Source organism: Xyrauchen texanus, chromosome 15 (genome assembly GCF_025860055.1).
Source record: "Xyrauchen texanus isolate HMW12.3.18 chromosome 15, RBS_HiC_50CHRs, whole genome shotgun sequence".
Classification (NCBI taxonomy): domain Eukaryota; kingdom Metazoa; phylum Chordata; class Actinopteri; order Cypriniformes; family Catostomidae; genus Xyrauchen; species Xyrauchen texanus.
In genome coordinates, this window is record NC_068290.1 from 24,990,711 (window position 1) to 25,013,209 (window position 22,499).

At 36.7% G+C, this 22,499-nt stretch overlaps 1 protein-coding gene and 1 long non-coding RNA gene across 4 annotated transcripts in view; one reads left to right on the forward strand and one right to left on the reverse strand.

Annotated features, from left to right (window-relative positions):
- Positions 1 to 4,572: 4,572 nt before the first annotated feature.
- Positions 4,573 to 22,499, forward strand: part of LOC127655841 (nectin-2-like) — a 110,012-nt gene continuing 92,085 nt past the window's right edge. For 2 of the 3 annotated variants that reach the window (XM_052143843.1, XM_052143844.1), the window contains exon 1: positions 4,573 to 5,172. In XM_052143843.1, the coding sequence (XP_051999803.1) occupies positions 5,124 to 5,172 (49 nt within the window). In that variant the 5' untranslated portion in view covers positions 4,573 to 5,123. The remainder of the gene's footprint in view (positions 5,173 to 22,499) is intronic. The other variant, XM_052143845.1, reaches the window with a different exon arrangement.
- Positions 7,419 to 10,265, reverse strand: LOC127655842 (uncharacterized). The gene is made up of 4 exons (XR_007972105.1): positions 9,951 to 10,265; positions 9,235 to 9,306; positions 9,001 to 9,065; positions 7,419 to 8,721 (listed from the first exon to the last, which is right to left on the reverse strand). It is a non-coding gene; the product is annotated as an uncharacterized LOC127655842 (long non-coding RNA).

A 22,499-nucleotide genomic window follows, 5' to 3' on the forward strand; every position in this document is an offset into this window, starting at 1 on the left:
AATTAGCTTTAATAAGTGAATTATAATTAATTAACTTATTGGAGTGATATTATATTCATGGCTTATTAAACATATAAATCTAATCTAATGCATATATAAAACAGGTTGGTGAGAAGAGTGACAGAATGTGAAATAAATTATCAATACAGTGAAAATGAACTTTATGGAGTCTGTTGACAATACCTGTTGAACCATTTACCCTTCTTTGAGTCTACATCGATTTTACCGGATTTTTTTACATCGGTCGGATTACCCAAATTATTTAACTAATACACCAGCACTTTGAGCACAATATTGGAGATGTACTTGCGTTCTTTGTGTTGCTTGGTGCTTGGTTCTTGGCTCTTGGTTAAAAGTTTGTTCCGTCAATGTTTTGGACCTCTGTAAGATCGGATAGTTATTGTCTGTATGAATGATGAGGTTGGCTTTGAAGCGAGGCCTTCTCATGGAGGATCCGCGACTCCCGTTGGAGTGTGAGAGGCTTCCTCGGGACTTCAGATTCTTTTAAATCTGCCGCTCAAAAATAGTGCATATTTTAATCATTCACTTTTATATATTGCAAATGGTACAAGAGGCAAGACATTCATTGTCTTCAGCTTTCTCTATGTAACCAAGCAAACCTTTACATACTAAACATGACATTCTTTCATGGATATTATACGTGTAAGTAACAAAACATGAAAATCCCTGGTTACAAATCATACTGGTTAATTCCTTGGTTATACAACATGTATAAAACATTACACACATTTTAAAGAGGTGCATCAGTCTATAATCATCCATTTGTCAGTTATACCAGTTACCACAGTTCAAAGAAAATTTCAGAATTACCTAGCAAGCCTAGGTATTGTATAAATCATGGATTTAAATGCATTCTATACATTTTAGAAGGTTAAATAGGTAAAGTACTGTGACTTTGTGTAGAATGTTCCTGATTAAGATGAAATGTGTTACCATTCGAGTCATGCAAATCTGATGGTCTTTTGGAAACCTTTCAAAGACAAGTATGCTTTACAAGTATACCAATGACCCTTTTTGCTTTAAATTAGGTTGTTTAGAGTGTCTTGAATTTGATTTTATTGTCCAAAGACAGGCCTTCAGTAGGAGGTTGATGCTTGGTCCGTTAATGTATGATCCTGAGGAATTCCAGGATTAAAAAGGTTGGGTTTTTCCTAGATTCAAATCCTGTTGTTTCAATTCTTCTGCATGTATAATACTATACATATCACTTGTATATTATTATCTCCATAAGACTCCACCACTTATGGATTACTTTTATGCTTCCATTATGTGCTTTTTGGAACTTCAAACTTCAGGCCACCATTCACTTGCCTTGTTTGGACCCACAGAACTGAGATAATCTTCTAAAATTCTTTGTTTGTGTTCTGCAGAAGAAATGTATCTTTCAAATGAAATTTTCTTAAAACTTAATTGAAGACAGAATTATTCCCATGGTTGCTGCAAAAATGAGCATTACTTACGAGTTAGACAAAACAATTGTGGTACAACTGTTTATACCATTCCAGTAAGAATGTAATTATCCATTGATTATTCACTGATTGTTGTTATGGTATTATTATATGCTTATAACCTAGTAATAAAACCTAATAGCCTATGAATGTGACAAAAGTTTAATCTTTCGGCAGATAGGTTTCTGTCATTAATACAAGAGGATATTTTCATACCTTTATCAGCCAAGAGTGGAGAGAAACAAACAACAGAGCAAGTGAGTATGAAAGCAAGAGTAAGGATTCTCATGGTGCTGCAACAAAGCAACATAGTCCTATATTACTTAATGGTGCTTACATGAGTATGTTTGAATTTATTAGCTAAAGTGCTTCTGTATGTGTCCTCTTTTTTCAGTCGACCACAAGGTCAAGGCAGGAAAAGAGCCTGACACTCAGAGCTGAGTACAATCGTGTGAAAGAGAATGAGAAATAGAAACAATGTCAACTCACACTGTCATCTTCAACACCCATATACATGAAACAGAAGTAGTGTCACAAATATAGAGGCTGATAAAACAGAACACACACTATGTTAATTTGTTCATATGCAGCCTTAAAATGATGGCAAGATACAATAAGTCAGTTCCTTAATCTATAGTCATGGAGCACATACAGTAGTCCTACTTCTTGCATTTACAATGAAACAATTTGCCCAAATATTTCTCTATCACAAGAAAAGCTGTTGGCAAGCCATAAAAGCAGAGAGTTTGGACTATTAGCCGAGAGTGGACTGTGGGAATGTATTTGTGTGTGAGAAAGAGAGAGAGCAGATGAGAACGGATTTATAGATGTAGTCAGAAATGGACCTCAGGTTCTGGCTAAATGTCTTTACATCCCTGTAAATGTCTTTAATTAAAGCTAACAGACTTATCAGCACCTCTAAGTCCCATTACCAGCTCAGCTTCTAATCACCTCTGAGCTAAATATTGAGAAAGGGTCTAATGAAAAGAGAAAAAAGTGAACGAAGAAAACTGAAATGAAGAAAGGATGTTCAGGATAAATGAGGAGGGGGAAGAGAAACATCAGAGAGAACAAACTAGGGCAGAGCAGCTAATGAGAGTCATACTGCACGTGTCAATCGGCTGTGCCAACAATCAGACAGAAACAGAAAAAGATAGATGCTTTAGCTCTGATTTAATGGGGTGGCAGAAGTGGCAGACAAGTAATCTGCTGAGGTAGAGTTAATCACTTTTGGTCAATAGGACAGGCCTATCAGGGATTAGTTTCAGTGTTTCAACTATTCTAACTGATATCACTAATCCAGTTCTTTTCAGTGCGATTGGATTTTGTATTCTTTGTCAGGATAAAAAGCCTTCCACAGGATATCTCTTGAACAAAATCAAATATTCAGTAAAAGATATAGATATGCAAGGTGTATACTGTGCTGGTTTTGTGAATTGGTAACACTTTATGGTTCCATTTATTTACATTAGTAAACAACTTTAGTTAACATGAACTAACTATAAACAGTACTTTATTCATCTTGGTTAGTTAATTTCAACATATAATACATTTTTAAAATCAAAAGTTGTATATGTTAACATTAGTTAATGCACTATATGAACTAACAATGTACAATTGTATTTTCATTACAGTAATATTCCGGGTTCAATACGTATTAAGCTCAATCAACAGCATTTGTTGATTACCACAAAAAAATTTAAATTTCGTTCCTTTTTTTGTTTAAAATATTAAAAAGAAGAAGCAAAAATCGAAGTTATGGTGATACACTTACACACTGTAAAAAGTGGTAACCTGCAATTTGTTACCCTAAATAACTATTTCTACCTAATCTAACCCTTAAAACTAGTTTTGATGGTGTAACTTAATAAATTCTGGTTGATTCAGTGATATTAAATAATAATTTTTGACTTAAATGAAACCAGTTAATTTAGATGTTACCAGATGACGCACTTTTTTAGGTTAGGCTTAACATCTTTCTCAGTGCAGTGGAAGTGAATGGGGACAATTTTTGGAGGGTTTAAAGGCAGAAATGTTTTTAAAACTTTATAAAAGCTCTTTCATACATTTTTCTGTTAAAAATCATGAATTATTTGAGCTGAAATATTTTTAAATGGTCCATTTTAAGGTCATTTTAGGGTGTGTTGACTACATCGTCATGGCAACGAAGTTGTATAATTGTTTATAACTTTAAACAGGAAAGGTTAGTAAGTGATTTTATCACACTAAAATCATGTTAACGCACGAATTGATTTAAGTCATGTGACTATACCTTTTAAACAGTGACTATTTTAATGTTTACAGATTGGCCCCATTCACTTCCTTTGTAAGTGCCTCACTGGAACCCAGATGTATTTTTTTAAGAAAAGAAAGGGCAAGTCAAAATACATTTTTGTGGTAATCAACATTATTCCACAAATGGTGTTGATTGTGCTTAACTTGTATTGAAACCGGGATATTCCTTTAACTAGCATTAACATAGATTTATAAATGCTGATAAAAAAAAATATTATTCATTGTTAGTTCATGATACCTAACGCATTAGCTAATGGAACATTACTGTAAAGTGATTGTGAAATTGAATACCAATGAAACGGCACTTGAGTTTCACCGGAACTGAAGTGACTGACTGTAGTGTTCTGATAATACCAGCAGGGGGAGCACATGAGCTGCTTGTGCGTGTTCACTCACAACTCATAAAATACATTACTTGTTCCTTTGCAACTCTGTGAAACCATTTATAATTTATCTCTGTCCTTAAATTGTAAACTGAATTTCAGATACACAGACAAAGAGAGGGAGATTTGGCACATTTCGAATGAAATTAAGCAAGAACTGGGCAACAAAATAATTTTAGTTTTATTATTAATGTGAAACGTTTACCCAAGACAGTAAATATTTAAATATGGTGTATAAATGTATTTGTTACGATTTATGAGATTTCGGCATTAACGAGTATCAAAGTTTCTTGCCATTTTGAGAGGATTATTTGTTTTACATAACAAACGTTTATGTCTAAATGGTAAATTAAGCGCATGCACGTGATGATGACTCGCGAGCTGTAATAAGCCTAGGGACTGTAAAAAATAATGTCATTCTTCAGTTACATTCTTGGTTTAGTTGTTTAAAATAGCAGTTTTCAAACGCCTCCAGGACATTGGAAAGTACGCGAGCGTCCCATGAATTTAAGATGTCTTTTAAAGCGGCGTGACATCACACCATGATGTCCAATGAGCGCAGCTGCTGTGATAGACTTTCAACAGAGTGCAATATACCACAGCGACAGGTTTGAGACTCCACCGTCTGCGAAACCTCCAACTCAATTACTGGATATTTATTCACCTGTAGGAAGCGCCGCACCAGCGAGACAGACGCTTCGGCGCAATTTAGGAGGACTAAAAGCGGTTTATACGATTTGAAAGCGAGTTTTGACCCCACAATATTAGTGAATTCAAGAGGAACGCGCTGAACTCAGACAGGCGCACGCTAACCTGAAGTTTTTGTACTCACCGATTAAGGAAAACCAGAACAAGCTCGTAACAGTTTTATCTCCAGTGATTATCAGTAGACTGTTTCGATTCTGAGCTGACGGAGTTCAACAAACGGACAACAACAGACAAATTGGTCGAGGTGGACTGTCCACCCTTCTCCCCGATGAACATGTCAAGACAGTTTGGGGCACTATTTCTCTTATTTCTTCAAGGTAAGACCGTAAAATAAATCACACATGGTTGCGGGCTATAATATATCAATCAGTCTTCTTTCCGTTTCATTCTAATCGACTGAAGCGCTGGAGCAACTCTATATCATGCCAGAAATATCACAAGATAATTTTGTTTTCTTAATGTTATATGCGCTCTTAACCCGCTGATTTCCAATGACTGTGTTCGTCTTCAAATTTGATTACATAGGCAAGTGTATGATTGTACGGAAAATAACTTTGCCAGGTTGAAGGCTTATCCCGTTTCTTTTCCCTGTAGTTTCCCTGTATGAGTTTGGTTTCGATAAGCGCCATGTTTCTCTAGGTGTGGCCTTGCGAAGTGTGTTTTGTCCTCTTGTTGGCAGGTGTGATTGTTTGCGAAACTATCTCGGCGTCCTTCAATGCCCTGATATTCTTATAACATTTTTCTCTAGTTTTGACTTCCCTTTGCGTCTTTTCATCCTTCACTCATTCACATCATATCCAATAATTTCCAGCTGAAAGGACAAAAACTAGTCTATCACGATACAACAGATTGTTTCCAACGTCTTATTGTATGGGGTGCCGTTTGTAAAGTGGCTCACGCTGAAAATAACAGCAACATTTTGTCACATTTAGCTTCAAACAATGTTTAAAAATCTGGTATGAATTTTTGACGGTCACTTTTTAGCACATTTACAACAATATTTGTTAACATAGAGATATTTTAAATAGTTAAATCTAAATATTAAATGCTACACTTAAATGTTAAATGTTAAATATAAATGTTAAATATAAATATAAATGTTAAATATAAATATAAATATAAATGTTATATCTAAATGTTAAATATAAATCTAAATGTTAAATATAAATATAAATATAAATGTTATATCTAAATATTAAATATAAATCTAAATGTTAAATCTAAATGTTAAATATAAATATAAATATAAATGTTAAATTTAAATGTTAAATATAAATACTAAATGTTAAATCTAAATGTTAAATCTAAATGTTAAATCTAAATGTTCTCAATGTGTGAAACTAAATATTTAGCTAATATGCAAATTTAAATGCCGGTAACCGGAAGTGCCAAAATAAAAGCTCGAGGAGGTCAGTGGGTAGTGTCAAATAACGAATAAAAAACATCTCATCAGGGAAATGGACTCTTGGACATGGATTATCATGATAAAAACTAACTAAAAGAATAAGCACGTTTGGATAAACTGTAACTGTAAACAGTAGACTACTTTGAGGTTTTAGTGTCACTTTTATGAAAGATGAGGGACTTATGACCTGTGGCCATTATAGCCAGCCACGAGGGGCTCACTTCGACTGATCTGTCATGTTTGCTTGCATAAAGGCCAGCAAGAGCCAATCCCTACCCGCCCCTGACCAGGAAAGGTACTGTCGGTCATGGCCGCTCTGTGAAGATGTCAAACGAATCGGCGTTAGCCGAGAACATCGGCAGAGCCGTCCTGGCGGCTATACAAAATTTTTCAACAGCGACAGCAACAGCCTCTGGGACACCACAGAACACCTCAGTAATTTTAAAGCTGTACTTGAACAAGAGTGTGCAACCGTAGTCCCTTTCAGTTCATTATAGTTTAAGGACTTAATGTTTGGCTGTACGTTTAAGTATAAAAGGATTGATGGAGCTATCAGCTCTGGTTTCCATGTGGTTTCTGATTGTTATAAACGATATTCCTGTTTGTGGATGTTAATTACAAAAAGTGTTTACCTCTGTGAGACTGTATCTGACCCTTCTTTATACTGTATGATTGGAAGGATATGGAATCAGTCAGAGTAATAAATCACTAATGTAGTTACTTCAACCTTGTTGTGTGTTTTTTAACAATTATAGTTGATGAATTTAACTACCAGAGTTTTTTTATACTGAAACAGTAGTGAAGGAATTAACAATGACATTTACTCAAGTAAGGTTCTTCTGTAGAAATTAAGTACTTTTTAGATTACAATTATGAATTCCCTCCTCACCATTGAAAGCCATGTATATTCAGATTTATTGATGTTGAATATTTTGTGATAAACTGAAGATTGTATTTGTTCATGTGTTGAAAAAATTCCTTCTATTCCTACTCCTCAAGCACTTTACCAAACCTTTTAGTAGCTGCAAAATGCATAATCACAAAAATCACTGAAAACACGTTTTGTTCTTACCTTGTGAACAGCCATCTTCTAAGAAATACATAATAAAGAGACAATAGTTATGTAATATATAAGATATTACAAAACACTGACAAGTATTGTTTTACTTCACTGAGTTGTTTTACTTTGCACATTTAGGTACTTTAAAAATCAGGAACAATGTATTGCAATGTAGTGGAAGACAGTTATGTATCAATACATCTGTAGAGCCCTGAAATTTGTTTCACAGTGTACTTTTGAAAGTGAAATAAGACTAATGTTACACAATTGTACATGTTATATGCTGAGATCACACATTTACAAGTTTATCAAAAATAAACTGTTGTGTTCTCTGAAACAATGTTTTGCCATTGTTGTTGTCATTTTGAAGAGGGTTAATGGCATCATTCAGTTCTTGCAAATCCCTGTCATTCAATGGGGAAAGTACACTTTGAGAGTTTGCTGAGGAACAAAAAACTACCCCTGCTGTTGAGAGTTCTGGGTTGTGAAGATGAGGCAAATCACTGTCCAGAGTAAAAAGCTGAACTGGTGTTCTATTTCCTTCAGATGACATAGAGTGATTGTTAAATCCAGCTTTGAATTCCTCCAAAGTGCGGTTGATTCTGGGTAGAAAGACATAATGGAGACAAAATAGGTCTGTTGCATTGTCTATGTCTAGGATACCCAGGGATTCCAGTTCATAAAAAATGGGTGCATAAATATGGCTGCAGTTTTTGTTCAAGTCTCGATTAAAACGCTCGATCCTCTGGTTGTGTACAGAACTTCCTGTTAAGACAGAGCCATCCCCCTGCTCACATGCATGTCCTCCCAAATCTGAACGTTCTCTCCTCCGTGATCAGTCCTGATGTGCAGTGGTCTGCCAAACTGTCGAACAGCTGCAGTAAAGAGATCTCTTACAGTTTCAGCACGATTATTGTTGGAGCAGTGAAGAAACATTAACATCCTACTGTAGCCATCTATGGCACCATGAACAACCAATTTCCACCTAATCAACTTATGATTTCCGTCTACATGCCATATGAAATTTGGATGTGGGACAGAGTATACTCGCCTAGCTATTGCTGTTCTTCTCCTGGCTAGGACACCAATTGGGTCCATCCTTCGGAGTGAATCTCTTACTCGTTGTCTTTGAACCACAATGTTTTTGGAGCGGAGATGTCCCATAAGCATCACTTCTCCAACATTTGGGTGTTCAGTTTTTATTTGTGACAATTCAATATCCAACTGTTGATCACTGATGCTCTTAAATTTTGACGTTGGCATATTATAGTCTTGAAGTAACTTGTAGAAAGTTGGCCTTGAAATTGAAAGAATAGATGCCGCTTCTGTAAAGGTGGTTTTCAGAGAAAGAACATGTTCGAGCTCCTCTTTGGAAATCTGATGTCTTCCTTGGTAGTCATTCTAGAACACAGCAAAGAATATGACATTTGGCAAGTTTCTATAACAAACAACGGTTATTAAAGAGAGAATTACAGACATTATAACAGATGAGCATTCACATCTACTCATTATCTCTCTGACTGAATAGAATTATAGATTGTACTGTACATTTTTTTTTTTTAATGTTTATGTAAAATAAAATGTTTAAATAAAATTGACACTCAAAAGATGAGAGGTTACTGAAATGTAAATGAGAAATCCATCAAACAAATATGAACATGAATATTAATGAATACTTACTGAAAGACAGGTCACTGAAGCAAAGTCTGTTGCTGGTAAAATATGTTAGCGCTGGTGCTGGAGCCCTGAGGAGTTTTAAAATATGAACAAAATACCAAAGACATTGTTATCTTGTCACATGTTGGTGTTGTGTAAAACATGCCACCATGATTGGAACTAATGCTGAAACATTACACCACACACATTAAAAAACCAACAAACAGCCAGCTAGGTTACAAGAGTATGAAAGTATACCGAGCGATATGATGTCCCAGTGGAGGTGGTGGGTGTGGCTGGCCCCAGTGTGTTACTGTAGGTGGTGGGAGCCTGAAGAGACAAAAGCAAAATATGGGCAACATTATTTATTATTCAACATTATTATTATTATTATTAGACATTCCATGTGTTTTTAATGTTTATATGCCCAGCAGTCAAAAACCAGGGTTGAGATTGGCAAACAAAGAGAGATACATTTTATGTTTTTTAACAGTATGCACTCTGACTCTGGTACTTTATTAACATTAGATTAAATGTATTTATCATTGTGACTGCCTCTGTCCTCCATCAGCATTACTCTTTCTCTCTCCCTAGCCAAGCAGAGAACGGGTTTTATCTTGTGAGCAAATGCCAGCAGGTAAACCAAGGTGAGATGTCTGACTGAGGACAGAGGCAGATTTCCATTTGACCGACAATTTACAGTGTCATTTGTGAGCCTCCGTTAGCTGTTACGCTAAATTATATAATGTGTGCTTTGCTGCTCAGACCATCTTCACATAATCTTGAACTCACATTTATTTACTCATGAGTTCATCCCACTGCGTCACTTAACCGGTGTGAGTTTTACGGCTTATAGAATCAAATGTGTTACACATAAAGTGCATTGGTGCTAGTAGCAAATCTCTACTTAGCTAGTTTCGTAAAGTTAGCCTTAACAAGAATCCAACGCTACGTGATTTGGAAAACATACTTACTGAGGTGTTCTGTGGTGTCCCAGAGGCTGTTGCTGTCGCTGTTGAAAAATTTTGTATAGCCGCCAGGACGGCTCTGCCGATGTTCTCGGCTAACGCCGATTCGTTTGACATCTTCACAGAGCGGCCATGACCGACAGTACCTTTCCTGGTCAGGGGCGGGTAGGGATTGGCTCTTGCTGGCCTTTATGCAAGCAAACATGACAGATCAGTCGAAGTGAGCCCCCTCGTGGCTGGCTATAATGGCCACAGGTCATAAGTCCCTCATCTTTCATAAAAGTGACACTAAAACCTCAAAGTAGTCTACTGTTTACAGTTACAGTTTATCCAAACGTGCTTATTCTTTTAGTTAGTTTTTATCATGATAATCCATGTCCAAGAGTCCATTTCCCTGATGAGATGTTTTTTATTCGTTATTTGACACTACCCACTGACCTCCTCGAGCTTTTATTTTGGCACTTCCGGTTACCGGCATTTAAATTTGCATATTAGCTAAATATTTAGTTTCACACGAAACATTTAGATGTAACATTTAGATTTAACATTTAGATTTAACATTTAGATTTAACATTTATATTTATATTTATCATTTAAATTTAACATTTATATTTATATTTATATTTAACATTTATATTTAACATTTATATTTAACATTTAGATTTAACATTTAGATTTAACATTTAGATTTAACATTTAGATTTATATTTAATATTTAGATATAACATTTATATTTATATTTATATTTAACATTTAGATTTATATTTAACATTTAGATATAACATTTATATTTATATTTATATTTAACATTTATATTTATATTTAGCATTTATATTTATATTTAACATTTATATTTAACATTTAAGTGTAGCATTTAATATTTAGATTTAACTATTTAAAATATCTCTATGTTAACAAATATTGTTGTAAATGTGCTAAAAAGTGACCGTCAAAAATTCATACCAGATTTTTAAACATTGTTTGAAGCTAAATGTGACAAAATGTTGCTGTTATTTTCAGCGTGAGCCACTTTACAAACGGCACCCCATATTATTGATGGTGTAGGTTGTAGCTTGGTAAATTGTTTCAATTTTTTAATATATTTAAATCACCCTTTCAGACTGGCTTTTTGTTGAATGTTAATCCTCAAATTAATTTGAATAACAGGCTATTAATTTGCCAGAATATCACAAGAGCTGTTTTCAGCAGTCTTACGTCACTGCCTATTGTTTCGTCATAATCATTCACTCCACGCAATGCTTTACCCAATATATAACGTTCAGCAGCAGCATATCTTGCATATTCAAGTCTGTTTGCAGAATGGCTGTTCGCTGTCCTTTTAATTTTTCATTGGCCGTGTCATGGTTCGCAGGTGCATTACACCTGACAGAGCGCGAGCTGGGCTGGTGTAGGTGTCAGGAAAAAAAAAACTGGTGATTGAGTGTCAAACCGAGCGCATGTAATATTGCTAAACAGATATTTATTCAGTTTATTTAATCCATGGTATTTCAAATGTAGCCAAAGTATCACCCATTTGTTATCATTAAATATATCTGACGTACTTTAAAGTTTTGTGAGGTGATATCATAACAGCAGTCTTAATCGTTTACTTCATGGTATTCATTCCTTTTAAAGTAATTAAGGCTCAATTGACAGGATTTAATGCATTAAAATAATCTTGAGTCGTCATCAAAAATTGCGGTTTTAGTAAGGCACTTACAATGGAAGTGAATGGGGGGGCAGGCTAAACATTTTATAATACACACTGTTTCAAATGTGCAGCCACACAACGTAAATCTTATGTGTTATAGTGAGTTTAGTTTGATCAAATCTGGCATTTACCTGATTTGGTTGTTACAGCCTTTACCAAAACCAGTGTTGCATCGCCATGAAAACAAAGTTGTAATATTGTATATAACTTAACACAGTTAGGGTTAGTAAGTGATTTAATGTTTATGTCTTGTGGCTATACATTTGAAATGGTGTGTATTTTAATGTTTGTATACTGGCCCCATTTACTTCCATTGTTAAGTGCATTACTGTAACCTTTACGATTGCTTTTTTTTTTCTCCTCAATTTGGAATACCCAATTCCCAATGCTCTAAGTCCTTGTGGTGGCATAGTGACTCACCTCAATCCGGGTGGTGGGGGACGAATCTCAGTTGCCTCCACGTCTGAGACCGTCAATCTGTGCATCTTGTCACGTGGCTTGTTGAGCGTGTTACGTCAGAGAAATAGTGGAGGCTTCACGTTATTCTCCACGGCATCCACGCACAACTCGCAACAAGAGCAAACCACATTATGGCGACCACGAGGAGGTTACCCCATGTGAGTCTACACTCCCTAGCAACTGGGCAAATTTGGTTGTTTAGGAGACCTGGCTGGAGTCTGTCAGCACACCCTGGATTCGAACTCGCGACTCCAGGGGTGGTAGTCAGCGTCTTTACTCGCTGAGCTACCCAGGCCCCCTTTTTTCTTTTTTTTTTGTAAACAAGGGCCAAGTCTAAATAATTTTTTTGTGGTAATCAACATTATGCCACAAATGCTGGAACATTCCTTTAACTTATTCATGGACTGGACCTATTCTGCCTGGGCAAATTTCACAGTACAACTGCACTTCAGGGGTAAAACTGGAATCACGAAACAAAGGATTTGTTTTATTTATGAATTGAGTAGTGGGAAAAAAAAGGCCAATGATTGCTTCGCTTAACAGAACAATATAAACAGCCCCCCCCCTTCACATCCATTCAGATCAGTGTCCTGGGAGCTTTTGCCTTTATACACAGCAGTTGTGAAATATTTTTGGCATTGTTTTGCACTCTTATTGCGCTCTACGGACTCCCTGAACTGTGTGTTGGCTAAAAAAATCAGACCAACCTCTAGTTTATCGGTATTGTTTTTTAAATGAAGACAGGAAGCGTGTTTAAGATCATATTATAAAATTTAAGCCAGTTTCTCTTTCGCTATGGCACCAGACAGAAATGTATTGGGAGCAGAGATCAGCACAATAACAATTACTGAGTGTGTAATAATACCCTCCTAGTGAACACGGGTCAAAAAATGCTCTAACCCGTTGCCATGGAGATGCTGTGTTTTCATTGAAAGCCAGGACTAGAGTGGCCTACTGTAGCGGCGTCTATGGCTGAATGCATGCTAGTGGTGTGTGTTTGTGTTTGAATCTGGGAGAGGAGGAGGAGGAGGAGGAGGAGGAGGGGTTAGAAAATGTTAGGCTTCTATGATGATGGTGGCGGAGGACTGACTGACCTTGTTCTAAACTGTGTGAGCACAGCAGTTACCGATACACGTTGACAAGCATACACACAGTGATTGCAAAAGTGTTGGCTCAAGTGCATATGGAGCTGGGTTAAACAGTGAAGAAATGGTGAGTATACTGGTGGGAGTGTCTTACCTTCTGATGTGTTTCATGTCTTAAGTACACACACATTATACCAAGAAACATGCAAACAATAGTTGCATTCTAAATGAGTGACTGAATCGGAAGCATTTCTAAACACAGCCTCCATTCTTCGCATCTTCTCTCAGTTTCCTTCCCTCCCTTCCTCTCTTTTTATGTCCCTTGTTGTACCTCTTTGTCCTTATCCGCTAGCTTTTGTTTGAGACATGATTGTCATTGGTGTATTCAAATCACCCACCAACCCCACCTCACTCCGACCTTAAGGCCACGCTGTTTATTAGCGTCTGAGCCGGAGAAAGAACAAGGGAGTGTTGAATCAGGAGAGAAACAGGATGGCAGTGGACAGAGCATTGATTAAAAAGTGATAGATAACGCATCGTGTAGCTCTGTCAAAACTCAGTCATGTCTCACACTGTCAGTAAAGTTATCAGTCAATAAATGTGGGGTTATTTCCTCTGATGGATTCCATGTGGTTGTCCAGTGTAGTAGACCAACATATTGGCCAGGCTGATAAATCTGCAAATCAAAATCTGGTGATTTTTAGATTATTTGCATCAGCAGAGCTCAAGTGTCAGTTACCAAGTCTACTGACACCAAACTGATCGCATATAATCACATTACTATACCTGCATTTTTGCCAAATAATTTTTTATTTGGCTTGTATTATGTCTCGTGGCTGTATGCTGGGGAAATAAACACTAGAGGCACTATAATTCCCTTTTACACAAATCACAAGTAAAAATACTGATTGTAAGTTCATTAACACATTTCACAAGTTAATGTTTCTTTCACAATGCAATCTTATGCTATCTGAACACTTTTGAACAACTACAAATCACAGTTTGTTTTGTTGTTACGTGCCATCATGTTACTACAATTATAGACTGGTGTGCAACACGGAGTCATTTAAACGGTCCGCATGTCAGAGCCACAACATGCTAAAGTGCTCACCTGTTTCCTTCTCAATCTCTCTCCTCAACAGTTCCCTGTATCTTATATTATAATTATAATATGTTTATTAATGTAACTTATTAATAGAAGTTTTGTGTGAACTTTAGTAAATATAGTGCTAAATAATGTTGTTCTATGTTTTTAAATCTTTACTTGGTATGGCATCAGAGTATATTTCTGGACTCATTACCTTCCACCGTACCCAGAAGTCTCTAAGATCTACCAATCAGCTGCTGCTGCTTTTTAGCCTGTCACGATTAAAGTGCAAAGGGGATCGCACTTTCTCTGTCGCTGCCCCAAGGTTATGGAATGATGTACCACTCTCCATCAGGTCCTCTATAGTATCTCTATAAATATGTTTAAAACCCATCTTAAGATGCACTTGTTCTCTGTAGCCTTTGCAACATCATAATGGAACTGCGTGCTAAACAGATCCACTTGAGTATTTTTATGTTTTTATTGTATTTTTCTTATGCAAATTAACTTTTTCTTGCAAGCTTGTTTTTAATGTACAGCTCTTTTTTCTACGCTGTAGTTTTTAAAGTGCTTTATGAATAAAATAAAATGTAATTCAATATAATATATTGTGTGATATATCGTCATTGTATCTGCCTATCGGCCACCCTGCTTTCTGAATATCGGCATTGGCCATTTAAAAAACCCATATCAGTCAACCACTACTTTTAAGTTAATACATAATATTAAAAAATTACATTAGATAACCAACTGCATTTACAAGCTTGTTCGAGCACGTTTACAGTAACTTGACTAATAGTGTTGCACTTGCAATGCAAAGGATTGGGGAACAAGTCCTTATGGGTGCGTGAGTCGCCACGTCGAAAATGCCATAGAAGCACATCAAAATTACATGGTTGCTTCAGCAATTATGTTTATCATCTGATTTTGTAATACTACAGATTAGGTTTGAGGTTTAGGGTAGGAAGGTGCATTTTGTGGAGTAAATCTTGATAAAGCATTAACCTTAACCTCATCCGTTTGGGAGAACTTTGACACTCTTTTATTGCCACACAGTGGACATTTCACAAAAGAACTTCCACAATACGTGTAAGAAAGCAGACATTTTGCATAAAGGGTTGCCACAGTCACATAATTTTCATGAGATCAGGCTGAATGTCTTTTGATAATGCACAATTTGGTTTCATATATGTTTAGATAATTCAGTAAACAATGTGTACAAATATGTAATTTCAGTGTATTTACGTACATCTTGATTGCCTTAAATTCTGTTATAACCTATTTCACGTATACAACATATTGACCTTATATCAGCCAACATGCTTTGCAGTTTTAGCCATTGGAAAAACCCATATCAGTTGACCATTAGTTCAGAGGCTGGTAAAAGGCTTTCTGGGAACCTGTGTATGCGGGTGAATGGAGCCGTCAGTGATTTTGGATCTCTGTCATTCATTAGTGTAGTGGGATTTGTGGAAGGGGAACCAAAGCTTTTATAACTTGTTGCAGAGCTGTGTTTACATGCAGCTTTGGGAATGCACTCAGCTCAAATCAATGACTGACCTTGTAATTAACATCAGCCTGCACTAATATAGACACTGGAGGGTTTCCCACCAACTCATACTATATCCATGGCACAGAACAAATATGCATCTAACTTTTAAGTCTGATAGTAGTGACCGGTGAAATATGATAGAAGTAACTTGGTTTGTGGTCAGGGCCATTTTCAGAATTGCTTTTATTCTTTTTATTCAGTCAAAAATGGAACTAAAATGAATCTCGACGGGTCCACAGAGGACACAGCTCTTTCAAGCATCTCTCCCTTTCTGCCTACCTCGCTTTATTCTTGTCGCTATCTTTGTCTGCAGATGTCACATCGCAGAATGCTTTTACGGTTTTAGAGATTCATGGGGTTGACATGTCCACTTAATTGTTCCTCATATTTTAGTCTTTGGCTGGTGATGGAAAGACAACCAGCCAGTGTGTCTTTGACAAGAGGGTGCAAAGTGAAACAAAAGTGCCATGGAAGGAAGAGAAAATGGTCTCCTCATGCTGTGGTTTACCGTCGACTTCAACAGTCAGTACCATGTGATCTTGTGGTGAAAATGTTCCCAATTTAACTTTACATTTAGCATAAAAAGGAATGGTTCACCCAAAAATTTTATTTAATAAACCTTTTACCATTTCAGTCTTTGAACCCATAGGATATATTTTATCTTTGAAACAGACCAACATTTAATTGTTTTTATGTTAGAAAAAAGTTTTAACTGGTTGGAATGACATTAAGTAAATGTTGACAGAATTTTAATTCATTAGTGAACTATCCCTTTAAAATGTCTAAGAAATTAAAATAAAGACAATTGAATGAGACATTGAATGAGTCTCACACCCTATGCTGGCTGAGTTTGCCCCACTGTCCCATTGCATGCTGGGAGATCAGTGAGCCACCAGGGGCCAGTTGGTCTGAATAGTGGTATGTGGTTGCCAGATTGATGTGGGAATGAGAAGGGCTGCCAGATTCCTGGAGTAGGTCATGCCTACTCAAAGGAAAAATGACCACAGATCTGGCCTCTTTATAAAACGAGTCAAATGACATTAAAAGGAATAGGACATGATGAGCGTTCATCCCCTCTAGTCAGAATGCCATCCAATTCATTTTATGATTAACATTGCAACCCTGAAGGTTTTTGGGATACTGCTGTTCCTCTGTCTGGTTCATTGGCCCTGTATTCACTCAGCTTTGGTTTATCTTGGGTTTGATGGAAACAGCTTATAATTAGTGTATTTCTAAAAGGAATAGGTCACCCAAAAATGTAATGATAATTTACTCAGCCTTATGTTCTACCCATAATATTACTTTTTTCTTTTGCTGAAAAGATGTTGATGTCTAAGCTGCTCTTATCCATACATCAAAAACATTACAAAAAGCACTATAGAAGCAATCCATATGTCTCTTAGGATATTTTCCAAGTCTTGAGAAGCCATATGGTTGCATTGTTTAAGGAATAGGCCAATAATTAGGAATTTATTTGCTGAAAATATTAACTATAGCTCTTAAATATCATGTGCTCACATTTAAACTTGGAGTGGCCAGGTTGCACTTCCATTGTTTCAGATCAGAAATATTTTTATTTTTTTCGGTTTTATAACAATACGAGGGTAAGTAAATTATGACAACATTTGCATTTTTGGGTGAACGATCCCTTTAATAATGGAATTTTGGGCAGGAATTATCCACATATCCATTTTGGGATTTGGGAAAACATCAAATGATCAATATTACAATCAATGTAAAAATAAATTACTCTTTTTTTTTTTTTTTTGTACCTCCTTAATGAATTCCACATCCCTAAGTGTTTTTAACACACGCAGATAAAGGAAGGTGATGCATAATATTATCAATATTTTAGGTTAATATTTATATAAATGTATTCAGAAAGGTTTCCCATAAACATCTGATAATCAAGGAACTGAAAGGTATCTTTTTTTTAAGCGGAATGAGCTTGTGTGTTCTAACAAAGAGGTTCATATATGGCACTTTTCCACTGCACGTTACGGTTTGACTCGACTCTGCTCGCTTTACTTTTCTGAGCATATTTTTCCACTGCAGTGTAGTGCCGCCTCAACGTGGGTGGGATTATAGGCTGATCGTCATAATTACACCGCCTCTACTACCGTGACATCATCTTAAACGCGACACAAACATTACTGACCATTATCAATGACACGACCGCTAGCTGTTATCTACTAGTTCATTGTGCTGCATAAAGCTGAGTTCACACTGCCAGCTACTTTGTCGCTGCATGTCGCCAGTGGCTGGCAGTTAGGTCGCTAGTGGTGTTTATGGAGAGTCTAAACAGCACTGTTTCTTTAAAATTAATATTATTATTAAAATATTAGGATCAGCTGAGCTCTACCATCTTCTCTCATATCGCTTTTCATTTTCATAAAGTTAAACATTTCTCAACTTTGTTGCATCACTGGACATGCCACATCCGGTCGCCAACAGTCGCCGTCGTTCGTGTTGCCGGAAGTTGCCAGCTCTCATTGAAAATTAATGAGATGAGGTTGTTTTGTCGCTGCTTGTCGCTGACAGTGTGAACGGAGCTTATAGCAGTTTTTGCATGGGGATTTTACACAAGTGTAACAGTTAAATTGGCCTGGTTGTTTTAGAAGCTTTCCAGTAGCTGGTCAACTAAATAAAGTGAAGCTTTCAAGCAGAGTATAGAGTTAACGTACCATCCTCCATCATGGACTCAAACAACACTCTACCTCCCATTGGTCGCCAGTCTATTGCCAATGATAGTGTCCATTTGGTCGAACCACTTCCACTTTCTTCTGTTTAAGAAAGTGTTTTGAACCTTGATGGTTCTGTAGTCACTTAAGTTTTTAAACTTTTCCCTACACTGTTGGTAGGTCTGGTGGTAGCCGTGTGGGGCCAACAGCTGTGACACTTCCTGAAAGACTTTTTCATTTCGCGATGTTTTGTTCGTCGCACATCGCTTATTGTCCATGGTGTGGTTTTGCACGCAGCCATTTCTTTTTACAATTCAAAAGTCACGTAAACAAATGATACTGCTATCGATGTTGCTAACTTTAAAACTAGTGGCAAATCCAGTGACATCAGTAGTGGCTAATCTCTCTGACCAATCCGTGATCTGTAGGGTTTTGACATCACATTTAGTATCTGCTCTGCTCACTTGGAAAATCGACCGAGGTGGTACTAAAAAAGTACCAGGTACTATCCACAGTGGAAACCCCCCCCCCCCCGCAGTGGAAAAGCCCCAATAGTGAGGGAAGTGAGTGGGCATAAGCGATTTTGATTACTGAAGAGGATTTTTAAAACCTATTCGTGCTGTCTCATGAATTTAGCATGCTGGTGGTTTCAGGGACTCTACTTTCCGCTGTTGCCACATCCGAGTGATGAGAGACAGGGTTGCGTGAAAGGACATGCTTGGCTAGTTATGTGGTGCCTCCAAATAGCTGCAGAAGACTTGAATTCCACAGCAGAGAGGATTATATTATGACTAATGCTAAAAGGGTCTCTGTCCAACAGTACCATGTCCATTTTATTATTTATTATGCACACACACTGTTAGGACTCCCGGTCTGGCAAAGGAAATACATCAACACAGGAAAGAAAACTGCACTCATCAAGCCATTTCATGGACTCTTTTTTTTTTCCATTGTGCTACATGTTATGCTCCATGGGAGAGAAAATGAAAAATGGTGTCTGCGATGAAGTTTGAGTGCGTTTTATGTTCTCAATTAGTCTTGTGATCAGTGACCTTCAGTAGCCCAATCACCATGCAATCATTAGATGTCTTCATATTAGCTTTGGTCTATCCCTCTTTCTCTCTCTTTCATGAATTGACAACAATAATATATAGAAGATTGCCCTTCCTTTGCCCCCCCCAACCCAACCCAACCCCTCTTTTCTCACTGTCCTTAGTGTGTCCATCTGGAGTCGTCTAGCCAGAGGCAGACATGGAAGCTAGGCTTTGTTTTATTGATCCTGTATTGATCAGCAAGGACAGTGATGCCCTTGTGAGTCGACACAGCTTATTGAAGACATTAAGCCCCTGCCCTGTCTGATTGACATCTCTGTAAAATATAGTCCCTAGCTTCTAGAGGACGTCTGATCTAATGCCTTAAGTTTCCTCATTTATTTACTTTCCTCTCTCTTATATCTTCTCCACCACACATCATACTCATTTCTTTTTTTCCCTTCTTTCATATCCTTTTTACACTTCTAATCCATGTGCTCTTCTGTGGTTAGTGATGGATTTAGTGCCTGTCTCTCATCGTTTCCTCTCACCTTTCATTTCCCTCTCCTTTCCTACTTTTCCTGAGTGCTTCACACCTGGACCGCAGAAGGTCGTGCCAGTCCACAATTCCCCTTGCTGGCAGAGATGGAGGCAGGGCTGGAAGTGACCCAGACAGAAATGGCCTTGTTATTTGCAGCCTCATTCCAGACCAGCTACAGTAACTCTTCCACATTCACAGCAAGCAGAATTATCTCGTTACAAGATTCCTGTTAGTGTGAGTGGCACAGCGCTCCTCTGAGAACGCTAATGTCATTAGCATGCCCAGTGTAGCGTGCTGTCAGGGAAAAACAGCAGTGACCTTTAAGATAATTTTCTGTGTCTCCTGCGAGTTCTGTTGGGTACATTCAGTGAATGCAAGTGTATGCTCTCTGTAGAGTTTTATAAGGTCAGTATATATGAAGAAGTACTGTAAAATAAGCAAGAATGTGTGATAGTGTAACTCAATAAAATGAAGGGAAACTCACAGCTCTCCTGAGAATGTTCTCCCAAAGAGAATTGGAACTTTTCTACTTGACTGTTTGAAAGATACATTTTGGCCTCATTTTAGCTTGCAAGCGTACAGTCTGATTCCAAAGTTATGAGACCACATTTTTAGGATTTTGAATAATTTAAAGCAAATAAAACATTGTGACTTGGAATGAATATGAAAGATTTTAAAATCTGCACTAATTTGTACAAATGGTGAGATTTTGTTGTTTCCATAGAAGTACACAAGATGCTCTTTGGAACATTCTCAAAACATGCTGGAAAATGTGGATTATCAGGTTTTTGCCAAACTTGTGAAGTTCATGCCAGCTCAAGTGCGGCATTTTGTCATTGAAGCAAAAAGGGGCACATAATAAATACTAAGAAAACGGGTGTTTCTTCAACCATGGGCACTTTAAGCTCTTTGGATTTCTAGAAAGAGAAGACTCGTTAAAAAAAATTCACACAAGTTTATTTAATTCATCTATTTCCAATGTCCTGTAATGTATGTACATGCATTACAAGAGATTTATGCAATTTCTTTTCCTTTTTTTTTTCTTTTCTGAAAGTCATGAAAATTCCCATCACAGTGTCATTTCCTCCACATCTCAAATTCTGTATTGTGTATAATAGCCATGGTGGAAATGACAGTGATGTAAATGGCATTATTTAATGTTTTGATATAACCTTTCTCTTGCTAAGACTAATTTCATAGCTAACATTTTATGTATCCTAAATACACACAATTAAAGGGCTAGTTCAACCATGAATGAAAACTCTCTCTCATCATTTACTCACCCTCATGTCATCCCAGATGTATATGACTTTCTTCTGCTGAACACACATTTTTAAAAGAATATTTCAGCTCTGTAGGTCCCTCCAATGCAAGTGAATAGTGGCCAGAACTTTGATTGTCCAAAAATCACAAAGGCAGCATTAACCTGTTGATACACAATTCCCATGCACCTTTGTTATGAAAATGCGATCGCCAGATAAATCCAGTTCGCCACACTTCGGTCAATAGTCCATGTCAAGCGTTCATTGAAAAACATCCAATAGCACTTTTTGTTCATAAAAGTGATAAATCTGAGAAATATTGATTTGTTCTCCATTGTTTACATGAGATCTCGCCTGAAAGATTTACCCTTCGTCGTCGTTCTTCAAAAAACTATGCAATCTGAGCAGCATTCATGTTGTAAAACTGAATATTATCTTATATATTAGTCTCATAAACAACATGAGCCTGTTTCCAAAGTCTATTTTTAAAAATGCGGCGTAGTTTTATACATAATAGCCAAGCAGTGCAGTCAGATTTTGTGTCGTCTTGAAAGGCGGAGCCTTCATTTTACGCTTCCAGCGATTTTACAGAGAAAAAAGATTGCACATCTGGGATTGCATGAGGGTGAGTAAATTGTGAGAACATTAAAAAAAATTGTGTGTGTGAATTATACCTTTAATATTTTCACACTTTTTGCATAATTTGGTGAAGCCAAATAAAAATTTACTTTGGTGACTTGGATAAGAAGTACACTTACTATTGAATTTTTTTTTAATAGGGACAGAATTGTTTGGTGTGGTGTAAATGACACCTCCAATGGGACAGTAAAAAAAAAAAAAGAAAAGTTTTTTGACAAAATAGTTTATTATTTCACTGTTTAGATTATCATAGTTTTAAACATGTAATCTATTAATTTGTGTTTTTAAAATAGATTTTCATAGTTTAATATTAATGACTTGGTTCTGAACAAGGCAAACCCATAAAATCTGTACTTTAAAATGCATTTAAAAAGTACAAAAAAAAAATCAATGATGAAATGTATGGTAAAAAGTTTCCAAGTCAGTTTTAATGTGACCTTCATAGATTTCGTTTGAATAAAAATCAACTCCTGGGACATGAAAGTTGAAGAAATACCCAAATCTGAA